At 35.4% G+C, this 12701-nt stretch overlaps 1 protein-coding gene across 1 annotated transcript; it reads left to right on the top strand.

Moving 5' to 3' along the window:
• The first annotated feature begins 3095 nt into the window (after nucleotides 1-3095).
• Nucleotides 3096-7468, top strand: sap30bp (SAP30 binding protein). Its single transcript, XM_073819247.1, has 6 exons — nucleotides 3096-3888; nucleotides 3995-4055; nucleotides 4149-4200; nucleotides 4294-4352; nucleotides 4481-4565; nucleotides 6593-7468. Exons 3-6 carry the CDS (start codon nucleotides 4152-4154, stop codon nucleotides 6769-6771), a joined length of 372 nt encoding a protein of 123 aa, XP_073675348.1. The 5' UTR covers nucleotides 3096-3888; nucleotides 3995-4055; nucleotides 4149-4151; the 3' UTR covers nucleotides 6772-7468.
• The last annotated feature ends 5233 nt before the right edge of the window (nucleotides 7469-12701 follow it).

The raw sequence follows: 12701 nt of genomic DNA, 5'->3' as shown, positions 1-12701 counted from the left end.
AGTGAACACATGTTTGTGAGGTCATTTTCAATCCAAGATTTTTTTTTCTTAGGCATTTGGTAATAAATTACGTCTTTACAGGGACCCCCAGATATTAAAGGAACTCCACTTTTTTTGGAAATGGGCTCATTCTCCAACTCCCCCCGAGTTTATAAGTTGATTTTTACCGTTTTGAAATCCATTCAGCCGTTCTCCTGTTCTGGCGATATCACTTTTAGCATAGCTTAGCATAGATCATTGAATCCTATTAGACCAATAGCATCACATTCAAAAATGACCAACGAGTTTCCATATTTGTCCTATTTAAAACTTGACTCTTCTGTAGTTATATCGTGTACTAAGACCGGTGGAAATGCAAAGCTTCAATTTTCTAGGCTGATAAGATTAAGAACTACACTTCCATTCCGGCGTAATAGTCAAGGAAGTTTGCTGCCGTAATAAGGCTGAAGCAGGAGCAGTTATACCACGCAGCACATGTGCAAATGCTAAACTAGCTGGGAACTCATTTCTGATAATACTCTGCCTGCTTCGGCCATATTACGGCAGCAAACTTCCTTGACTATTACGCCGGAATGGAAGTGTAGTTCCTAATCTTATCAGCCTAGAAACTTGCAGCTTTGCATTTCCACCGGTCTTAGTACACGATATAACTACAGAAGAGTCAAGTTTTAAATAGGACAAATATCGAAACTCGTTGGTCATTTTTGAACGTGATGCTATTGGTCTAATAGGATTCAATGATCTATGCTAAGCTATGCTAAAAGTGATATCGCCAGAACAGGAGAACGGCTGAATGGATTTCAAAACGGTAAAAATCAACTTATTAACTCAGGGGGAGTTGGAGAAGGAGCCTATTTCCAAAAAAAGTGGAGTGTTCCTTTAAGACTTATATGATGTCTTTTACTGCAATGAGTAGTAGAAAACCCATTAGATTTATGTTATTTAAAAAATCCACAGTGTTTTACACGTATTTTGGACTATGGGGGGCACCATTACTTCGATGGCGTCAAATGCTAGGTGAGGTGCTGGCGTTACCTGTAGCTATTTTTACTGCAGCACGACTCGGAATAAGCAACTTGGAAAATAAAATACTAATACAATGCCACATTTCACTTGAAGGGCAACAAGAGAAGCAATGTAAGTCTTCACTGCTTTCCTAGAGATCAGAAGAGGAGAAAAGAATGGGAAGATGCCTGTGGACAAATAAAACGTCTTAAACCAAATCTTTGTTTTCTCCACTTTAGCTTTGATTCCTTTGAGGCTTTTAGTAGACCACAGATGCTGAAAGAGCTTTCAACGGGAGAGACAAGAATCACTAGCACCATCCTGGCAGGATGTAAACATGCCAACGCTTGTTATGAAACCACCGATGGAGATTCTTAGCGTGGATTTCACTCAAAATCCGGGGGTGTTTAGACTACTTGTAAGGAAAAATCAATGGTACAGCATTTGGTTTAAAGAACAAAAATTCCAGAACAAAAATTTACAGATAATTTACTCACCCCCTTGTCATTCAAGATGTTCATGTCTTTTTCTCAGTTGATAAGAAATTGTTTCTTGAGGAAAACAGTTCAGGAATTATCTATATAGTGGACTTGAATGGTGCCCACAAGTTTGAAGTTCTAAAATTCAGTTTAAATGCAGCTTCAAAGGGCTCTAAATCCCAGCCGAGGAAGAAGGCTCTTATCTAGAACAATCTGTAATTTTCTAAACAAATTGACCATTTCTATACTTTTTAACCTCAAACGGTAGTCTCGTCTAGGTCTGCCTGAACTCTTGTCGTTTTCCAGTGTCTTCAGAGTTATTTTGCAGTAAAATGTAGCAAAGGATAGCGCTAGTAATTCACAGAGTGCAACCATTTTATGTCTTCAAAACAATGATGCCACCCCATAGTCCAAAATATGTATAAAATGATGTGGATTTCTTCAAATTTTAACATTTTTCTACTATTTTTTTTTTTTCAGTAAGAGACATCATTTACAATAAATTAAGCCATTGAGCTCTCAGATTTCATCAAAAGTATCTTAATTTTTGTTCCAAATTTGAACGAAGAGTTTACGCATTTGCAACAACATTAGGCTGAGTACTTAATGACAGAATTTTCATTTTGGGCGAACTGGCTCTTTAAAGGAGTAGTTCACTTTCAGAACAAAAATGTACAGATAATAAACTCACCCCCTCGTCATCCAAGATGTTCATGTCTTTCTTTCTTCAGTCGTAAGGAAATAAGGTTTTTTGAGGAAAACTTTTCAGGATTTCTCTCCATATAATGGACTTCTATGGTGCCCCTGAGTTTGAACTTTCAAAATGCAGCTGCAAAGAGTTCTAAACGACCACAGCTGAAGAAAGAAGGGTCTTATCCAGCAAAATGATCGGTTATTTTTCAAAAACGATTTATATACTTATTAACCTCAAAAGCACATCATGTCTAGCTCTGTGTGTACTCTCTTTAGGGATTAAAAAGTATATAAATTGTAATGTTTTTAGAAAATAACCGATCGTTTCGCTAGATAAGACCCTTCTTCCTCAGCTGGGATCATTTAGAGCCCTTTGAAGCTGTATTTAAACTGCATTTTGGTAGTTCAATCTCGGGGGCACCATAGAAGTCCATTATATGGAGAGAAATACTGAAATGTTTTCCTCAAAAAACAATTTCTTTATGACCGAAGAAAGAAAGACTGTTACTTTAATTTGCATAAATACTTTTGTGAATCAAGTACTAGAACAACACAGGCTGTGCATGCAAATAAGTGCATGCGATCAGTGCTGTGCCGTTTTCTTTCCTGTATATCAGCTGAAAAACATTCTCTCAGCTGCTGTTTTGGTTGGACTGCTGCTCCTTGTCAACAGTCATAAAAGAGATCATATGGGTTCATTGTTTTAGTTCTTGGCAAGCTCTTTAAAGCACATGTTCAGATCCAGGCTGGCATGTTTTTATCTCAGGGTGTGGCAGTGGGGGGCTTGAGGGGGTGGAAGGTTGTGGGTGTCAGGCTTTCAGGTGTTCTGCCCCACCCGGAGGTATTAAGGACTGGCAGTTCGCCCTAAATCATGCAACTTGCATGATGCCTGTACATGTCCCGAGGTGCAAACATTTGAGGTCAGTGATGTCTCAACCATGTTGATGCCAGGGGTCATATTTAAATGCATTTCATTAGAATTATTTGGTTTGTGTTATTGCAGTAATATGCATTTATATAATTTGCCAAATTCCTAATTGTCGTACTACTTCCTGTTGCAGCTCTCTTTCTTTCTAATGAGCTGTCGGGACAGGTGAACACGGGTGTGGTTTTCACACTCCAGTACAGTACAGCCTAGTACTGATAGATGGGCTGTGCTTTTTGCTCGTCATGATGAATATCCTGTCCCTGTGGCGATACTTTAATCGCTGCTCAGACATGATCCTCATTCCGTTATACATATGAATTGATCCTCCTTGCAGCACACTTTGGACAAATGAACTAAGATCAGTAACAGTCAAAAAAGAACTTTTCTATTATTTTGACGACTTGGAATGTGAAAAATGGGAAACCGATTGAGGAGCTGAAAATGGCACATCTCCAAGTGCTTCTTGGAGTCTGGTTGTCAAAAATCACCCTCTACTTCTAGAAACTCACACTCAGACAAAGACTTTATTCATTCTTAGTATCTTGGAGCAAAGAGGGTTTTGTCTTGTTTTGTACTGCACATTTTGCATTTAAAATAGTCTCAAATGGGCTTAATGTTGTTAGCAATATCACACATGTATTTAATATCAGTAATGATAGGAAAAAATAATGACTCCCTTTTCTGTTTGTAGGAAAAGATCTTTAAACTTTACGAGCGGAAGCTTCACGGAGACTTTGATACGAACAGCCATATTCAAAAGAAGAAAGAGTTTCGCAATCCAAGGTCTGGAGATAACAAGTGTTTATGACCCACAATGCACCAGACATAACTTTAAGTAGTACTTTTTGATTTTATCTGTTTGCAATCTAACCATGTGTTGTGTTTACAGTATTTATGAGAAGCTTATCCAGTTCTGTAGTATTGACGAACTTGGAACCAATTATCCAAAAGTAGGTGCAATGCTTGCTTGTTAATACCACACAAATACTTATTTTTCCAACAAATGTAAATGTATGTTTTTTAATCTGTTTACTTCTCAACAGGACATGTTTGATCCTCATGGCTGGTCAGAGGATTCATATTACGAAGCACTAGGTGAATTTAGCTTTAAATTAGGTTTGACATTTAACCACATATGGATTGAATTGGCTACATCTGTTAACCATTTGTGTGCTGTCCATTCCACAGCCAAGGCTCAGAAAGTGGAGATGGACAAGCTGGAAAAAGCTAAAAAGGAAAAGACCAAGGTTAGAGCCCTGAGGCACTCCATTTATTACAAAGAAACAAAAATATTATTAAAATATTAGTTTGTTCTGTCTGGGCCACAGCATCACTGATGGTTAATATGTGTTCTTTTCTACTCATATGTCTGTAGATCGAGTTTGTGACGGCCACCAAAAAAGGCACCACTACTAATGCAGCAGCTATGGCCACGAATACAACAACTTCCTCTTCCACAGGTAAACTGCAAGTGTGTCTCATGCAAAAATGAGGACTGGTAAGTTTGAGATCAGTAAGGTTTTACATGTTTTGTTAAAGGAATATCTTCTGCTCCTTAAGGCTGCATTTATTTGATCAAAAATACAAAAACTGTCATTTTGTGAATTATTATTAAAATTTTAAATGTTTTTGCATTTTAACTGTGATGCAAAGCTGAATTTTTATCAGCAATTACTCCAGTCTTCAGTGTTACACAATCCTTCAGAAATCATTCTAATAGGCTGATTTATTATCAATGTTGAAAACAGTTGAGCTGCTTAATATTTTTTTGGAACTGCAATATATTTTTTAGGATTATTTGATGGATAAAAAGTTTAAAAGTACAGCTATTATTCTAAATAGACATCTTATCTAACAATATAAGTCTTTACAATCAGTTTTTATTTATTTTATTTATTTAACACATACTTGCTGAACAAAAGTATTTATTTCTGTCAAAAAAAATCTCCAACCCCAAACTCATGAACAGTAGTGTATATTGTTACAAATATTTCTATTTTAAATAAATGCTGTTCTTTTTAACATTTTATTCATCAAATAGTCCTGTTAAGTATCACAGGTTCCAAAAAAATATTAAGCACTACAACTGTTTTTAACACTGACAATAAATCAGCATATCAGAATGCTTTCTGAAGGATCATGCGACACTGAAGATTGGAGTATTGACTGAAGAATATTCAGCTTTGCATCACAGAAATAAATTATATTTTTAAGTATATTAAAATAGAAAACCATTGTTTTGAATTGCAATAATATTTCACAATATTCGTTTTTCTGTATTTTTGTTCAAATAAAATGCAGCCTTGATAAGCATAAGAAACTTATTTAAAAACATTACAATTCTTACTGATCCCAAACTTTTGAATAACAGTGTATATATTTATTTCTATTTTTATGTAAATTGCCTGTATGTAAATTGTTTGGTCTCTTTCTCAAGTAAATAGAATTACATTTTATATTTATGTAAGACTATGTAGGTGGTACCAGTTCTAAAAACAAGAAAAGTGTAAGTAAAAATTATGCAACCTATCAAATCAACTAAATCTAGTACTAAAGTACTTAATTGGACCAAAATAAGATCAATTGCATTTTCTTATTTGAATCTCATTTCATTTCTTGTTCATATTTGGGAATTTTAGGTGACATGAAGTGGTCTTTTGTAAAGACCTTAAAGGGGCTATATGTAAGAATTTTATCACTTTTTTTTATTGCCAATGTGTGAACAGCTAGCAATATAACTTAAAGGAATAGTTCATCCACAAATGAAAATTAGATGTTTATCTGCTTACCCCCAGGGCATCCAGGATGTAGGTGACTTTGTTTCTTCAGTAGAGCACTAACAAAGTTTTGTCTGTTGTTTTTTTTGTTTTTGTTTTTTTCTCCAGTGACTGCCATTATATGTCTGACAGACTGCAACAGTTTGAGTTAAAAATCTTTGTTTGTGCTCTTCTGAAGCAACAGTCACTTACGTTTTGGATGCCCTAAAGGGGTAAGCAGATAATTGCAGATCGATTTTAATTTTTTGGTGAACTATCGCTTTAAAAAAAACAAGGTTTTCCCCAACTTCCTAGGTTGACTGATTTTAATGTGAAGTCTTGGAAGATTTTTGCAAGGAAAAAAAAAAAAAAAACGTGACATTTATGCACGCTCCTGAGAGCTGCTCTTCTGTCCTACAACAGTAATGACACATGATACGAATGCTTATGTTCAGGTTAATGCTGAAAGAGCCATTCTGTACTTCACTGTCAGTGTGTCTTAGAAAATAAGGCTTTCAGTCAAACTAAAGTTTCGCAGAGCCAGACTTATTTTGTTATTGAGAAGAATGCATGCTGCATATTTACAAATTAAACATCACTCTCAACAGTGTAGACAGCTTGTCAATTGCTAAAAGCCCCATACATAGAGTTAATGTTGGGTTAGTGCTACTGCTACCAAACAGTTACTGCTGGTGCATGTTGAATTAATTCTGAGTTTGATGACCTAACAGATGCTCAGAAGAGGAAGAGCAAGTGGGACTCCGCAGTACCAGTGACCCTGGCACAACCCGCCCTCCTCACCACCACTGCCACCCTCCCTGGAGTCGTCTCTGTGACCACAACAGCCAGCGGCACCAAGACCACAGTCATCTCTGCAGTGGGAACCATTCTCAAAAAAGCTAAGCAATGACATGAATCAAGGCAGATTTGATAGCAAATGGCAGTGCCACATATAAATGTAACAAGGTCTGCTGATTTTACTTGAGCAAGAGTTGGTTTTAACTGTCTGAAATAGATGGTGTTTATCTCATTTTCAGAAAGTTGAAATTCTGGATATAGCTTTATAAACGTCATTGTATCAGACATCTCTGTGTTCGGTTTTGACTAGCTGTTTCGGATGCATTCATCTTCCATTCAATTCATGATTCTTGTATGTAAAAACAATTCTGCAGCTGTCATACGTGTCTATTGCAGTAAAGTCCTCTGAACTTTCATGCCCAACATATGAAAACTGAAACCTGCAATAATTTATTGCTTATCAGTAAATTCTAATTTTCTTCTTTTCAGTGATCTTTCAAAGTCTGTCTACTATCTGTGTTTCTATTGTTATGTTTTGGATAGGTCATGTGTCACAGAGCACCAATTAAACATCATCGCAGTATGCATTCAGTATTTTATTACAACAGTAACTAATCAGGGCTATTTTATTGCACTTATTATAAGACACAAGGATCTTATTTTCTGGTGCAAGTTCATTTTAATTTTTTTTTTCCTGTCAATTCTTTCTTTTATTTTGTTTTAGCAATTCAAGTAGTTTTTTTTTTAAGCATGTATATATTAAAATGACTCTGGCTTCTCTGTAGCTCAGCAGTGTAAAAATAAATGGTTTTTGTATAATTGCAAATTGCTGTTGAATTTGGTTTCATTAATCACTCTCCTTTCTTTTCATTCAAATTTAAAAGGATCATCCTACGGCTGTTTCTTCATCCCAGAGGCAGTGATGTCAGGTGGTGCTGAGGAATGTGTTTTGAGTTTCGGATTTGGAAGATGGTGTGCGTTTCTGATAGATCACTGATTTGTATTCACCTGATGTCTTTTCCATTTCAAACTTGAGACATCCAAACTTTGTTCAAGCTATGAAATCCTGGGTTTATTGCTGGCACTTTCCCTCGGTCATATTTAAAACCATCTGCTGGGAATGTGGTGGTACAGCCTGGTGGTTATAGATCTGGTGTTGATCATCAAGAAGTTCTGGGTTCAACCCATTCAAACCCACTACCCTTGATCTAGACACTATTCTCTAAGTGGTGGTTAATTGAAACTGTGAATTTAAATATTTATTAGAGCATATTCTAATGCTTTTTATATTTTAATGTTTTCTTCTAATGCTTTCGTTTAATTTCTGTGGAAGCCTGTTTCCGTCACTGGATAAAAAAAATCTCGCAATTCTGACAATTTTTCTTGGGGAATTGTGAGAAACTTGCAATTTTTAATGAAGTCAGAATTGTCAGTTATAAATTTGCAATTCTGAGAACACGTCTGTCTTTTTTTTTTCACTCAAAATTGGACTTCATAACTCGCAATTGCGAGTTTATATTTCACAATTCTGAGAAAAAAAGTCAGAATTGCAATATAAAAAATGCAACTGCTAGAAAAAAGACAATTGTGAGATACAAACTCGCATTTGCGAAAAAAAGAATCAGAATTGTGAATTATCTCTAATTATTTCTGACTTAACTCGCAATTTTGAGTTTATATCTCACAATTCTGACTTTATTTCTTACAGTTAAGTTAAAGTTAATTTTGCAATTCAGACTTTTTTCCCTCAGAATTGTGATATAAATTCGCAATTGCGAGATCTAAAGTCACAATTGTGAGTTATTAATTCAGAATTGCAAGATAAAAATTCACAATTCTGACTTTTTGGCGCAAATATGAGTTTGTATCTCGCAATTCTGACTTTATAACTCGCAATTGCTATTTTATATCATACAATTCTGAGAAAAAATGTCAGAATTGCAATATAAACTTATTTATATGTGATTGTGAATCTTTTATCTTGCAATTCTGACTTTATAACTCATAATTGCTATTTTATATCATGTAATTCTGAGAAAAAAACTTGTGATAATTGTGAGATAAAAAGCCATAACTAATTTTTTTTTTTTTTTTTTTCAGTGGCAGAAATGGGCTTTCATAATGAGCATTTCAGTTGACGTTCAGTAACAGACGTCCTATAATATAACTAAGTGCATTTGTTTCAGCTCTTTTGTCATTTCATCCTGTCTAGAGGGTAATTTGGACCTTCCAGATGGTATTTTTGATCAAATGCAGGACTTTATGGTTGTAACAAATGTTGGTTCTCAGAATTGCATGATTGTAAAGGTGCAATTGCGAGTTATAAAGTCCAGGTACAAACTCACAATTCTGTGAACGTCAGCCTTTTTTCCCCTCAAAAATTTTATTCAGAACGGGCAATTACGAGATTCTCAAATTTCTAAGAAAAAAAGTCTGATTTGCAATATTAACTTGCAACTGAAAAAAAAAGTCAGAATTGTGAATTTTTATCTCACAGTTCTGACTTAACTCAATTGCAAGTTTACATCGCAGAATTCAGAAAAAAGCCAGAATTGCAATATAAAATTGCAAATGCAAGAAAAAAAGTCAGAATTGTGAAATACAAACTCGCATTTGCAAGAAAAAAGTTAGCTGCAAGATACAAACTCACATTTGCAAAAAAAAAAAATCTAAATCAGAATTGACTTAAAGTCATGACTTTATAACTTGCAATTACGAGTTTATATCACAATTCTGAGAAAAAAGTCCGATTTGCAATATTAACTTGCAACTGAAGGAAATGTAAGATAAACTCGCAACTCTGACTTACGTTGCAAATGCGAGTTTGTATTTTGTAATTCTGACTTTATAACTCGCAATTGTCAGTTTATATCACACAAATCTGACTTTATAACTTGTATTTATGAGTTAATCTCACAATTTTGACTTTACAACTCGCAATTGTGAGTTTATATGATGGAATTCTGACTTTATAACTTGCAATTGCAAGTTTATTTCACAATTCTGAGAAAAAAAGTCAGAATTGCAATATTAACTTGCAACTCGAAGAAATAGTTAGAATTGTGAGATAAAAACTCACAATGTGCGAGTTATAGTCAGATTTATAAGATAAAAATTCACAATTCTGATTTTATTTGCAAGAGTTTGTATTTTGTAATTCTGACTTCATAACTCGCAATTTCAAGTTTTGTTTTTTTTTTTTAAAAAGAAAGAAGCTTCCATAAATTTCAGAGGTCCTCATATAATTCAGTGTATTTTTTTTTTTTTTCAGCTCTTTTGTCGTTTCTTCCTGCCTAGAGGGCAAGTTCTGGTGGCACATCTTACCCCACTTTGTTGTAACAAATAGTGCTTTCTTTATTATTTGACTTTTACATGGCCCCAGGTAAAAACATTGACGCACAGGAGTGAGTTTGGCAGCAGAGATTGAGAGACGGAGATTGTGCGAGTGCAGTATGTGCTGACTGTGCGTCAGGGTGACTCAGATTGAAGACACACCCTTGTACAGGCCCTAACTCCACTGATCTTCTGTGAATCAGGCCACGAAGGTTTACTCATGCAGTACCCATAATTGTAATGTTGCTACCAAGTATTTAAACATGCATAGTGATTCAGTGATTAAACCTAGACCTTAAACCTTTTTATATATATATATACATGGGCGACATTAGGGGGGGGCAAGGGGGGGCAGTTGCCCCCCCTGTGGTTAGTCATGGAATCCTCGACAGCCCCGCTGCAACTGCTTTAGCCAAGCTTAGGCTCGGTTGTACTTGGGAACTAGACGGTGCTATATAACCCTCAAACGAAAGCAAAGCAATTGAAGATCTGGCAAACTATCCAATGTGTTTTTGCAGCGTTGAGCAATGTAGCCAATCACAGACATATCTGTTGTTTCCGAACAATTAGAAACACTTGTCAGAATTCACTCACTGCTGAAAGCGCCTGATCGGTTTTTATTAAGTGCCGTTTTGTGCGCTCGTGAATCATCTTATGAGTGTAGACGCGATGTAAATAAAATATTAATTGTGAGAGCTTTATTAATTATAACGGAATTTTGTGAGATCTCTATGAATTTTTAGTGATAATAAGGGGAGCGTGCTTTGCACTTTCCAGGCTATAATCCATTTAGAATTTGTATGAAACTTTCGTTTTTCGGCACATGTAAGCTGATGTGTTTTGGGAGTGACATTTGCATAGTCTGTTTGATCAGTTTGCCTTCTCAAATCATCACGACTTGCCTAAAATGAAATCTATAGATATAAAACAGTTCAAGTATAAAACAATGGTAGTTTAAACGTTACAGATACATGTGAGCTATATGCGCATAGTTTGTGCAGAAAGTGGAAGCTAAAGCTTGCAGGACATCGAGGCACCAGCGCAATCACTTGCATTTTTTTCATTGGAAGCAATTTAAAATTATCCGTCATTTTTGCTCACAAAGTACGAGTAATACATCGAAAAAAACGTTACAGCATTTTTATAAAATAAAGAAAACAAAAATTATGTGCTTTCTGCCGTCTGGTTCTTGAACAGAAGTGCTTAACAAAATGAAGCGAAATGCATGCCTCACAGACATAATAAATACATTTATAGAAAGCTTTAAATTATTACTTAACGAAATAAAACAAATCAAAAGCACAAACTCTTTCATGTAATCCGTAAAGATGAATTTCTCTCTGAAGGCGCGTCCAAAAAGGAGATTGCGACACTGACTCAGAATACACAAATTAATTAATAAATAATTCATTTATGTCCTTACTCTTTCCTCGACATATTCATTGTTATTTATTTTTGCCGGTGCTTGGGGTGAGTTTTAGCCTATTGTGTGCGCTTGAACGCGGATTCAGCTGCGCTAAAGCACACTAAACGGTGTCTGAGTCGGTCTCAAAAGTGAAAGCGAAAGTGAAGTTTCGTGTTGTTTCCACCAGCGCGGCATTTTTTTTCTTCACCATAATTGATGGATGTCTAAATTATGAAAATAAGGAGAAGCCTAAAACAGGCCCGATGCCGGCCCGGGTCTGAACTATGACGTGAAAATTGGCCCGAAGCCGTAGCCCTGGGGTGTAAAAAAAAGTCAGGGCCCATCGGCCCGGGCTGAAGTGCAGCGCTTTAATTGACTGCTTTGATGTGCTGCAATACCGTAGGGCACTGTTTTAATGCTTACATCTGATTTTTTTTTCTTGCCCCCCCTGACTCAAGAGTCAAATGTCGCCCATGTATATATATATATATATATATATATAACCTTCCTGTGTTACAATTGTGAGGAAATGACTTATGGGAAGAATTTAGGATTTTATAATTTATAATGTTATTACAATACATTATTATAACTATAAGTATTATTACATAAATACAATACTGATCATTCTTGAGAGCCAAATCAGCAAATGATTTCTGAAGGATTATGTGACAATCAATTCATAAAGTTAAGGTCAAAAGTTTACATACACCTTGAAAAATTGGCAGTTAATTATTTGACCAAAATAAGAGGGATCATACAAAATGCATGTTATTTTTTCCTTTTTTTTACTGTACTGAATAAGATATTTCACATAAAAGACGTTTGCATATAGTCCACAAGAGAAAATAATAGAAAATAATTATAAAAACGACCCAGTTCAAAAGTTTACATCCACTTGATTCTTAATACTGTGTTACCGGAATGATCCACATCTGTTTGTTTGTTTTTTTTTTTTGTGAAAGTTAGTAGTTCTAGTTGTTCATGAGCCCCTTTTGTCCTGAACTGTCGCTGTTCTTCAGAAAAATCCTTCAGTTCCCACAATTTCTTTGGTTTTTCAGCATTTAAACCCTTTCCAACAATGACTGTATGATTCTGAGATCCATTTTTTTTTTCATGCTGAGGACAACCGAGGGACTCATTTGCAACTCAACTATTACAGAAGGTTCAAATGCTCACTGATGCTCCAGATGGAAAAACTATGCATTAAGAAGAAATAGTCAGAATTGTGAGATAAAATAACTTGCAATTGCAAATTATAAAGTCAGAATTCTAAGAAAAAAATGGACAATTCTGACTTTTTT

Source organism: Garra rufa, chromosome 15, assembly GCF_049309525.1.
Source record: "Garra rufa chromosome 15, GarRuf1.0, whole genome shotgun sequence".
In the NCBI taxonomy this organism is placed as follows: Eukaryota; Metazoa; Chordata; class Actinopteri; order Cypriniformes; family Cyprinidae; genus Garra; species Garra rufa.
Note: the sequence above shows the minus strand (reverse complement) of the source record. Positions and strands in the feature narration are given on the sequence as shown.

Excerpts from the sequence above, each read along its gene's own strand:
- sap30bp (XM_073819247.1), top strand. The coding sequence starts at position 4,152 with ATGTTTGATCCTCATGGCTGGTCAGAGGATTCATATTACGAAGCACTA. Across the intron at positions 4,353-4,480 it reads CTAAAAAGGAAAAGACCAAG|ATCGAGTTTGTGACGGCCAC; the intron begins GTTAGAGCCCTG and ends ATATGTCTGTAG. Across the intron at positions 4,566-6,592 it reads AACAACTTCCTCTTCCACAG|ATGCTCAGAAGAGGAAGAGC; the intron begins GTAAACTGCAAG and ends ATGACCTAACAG.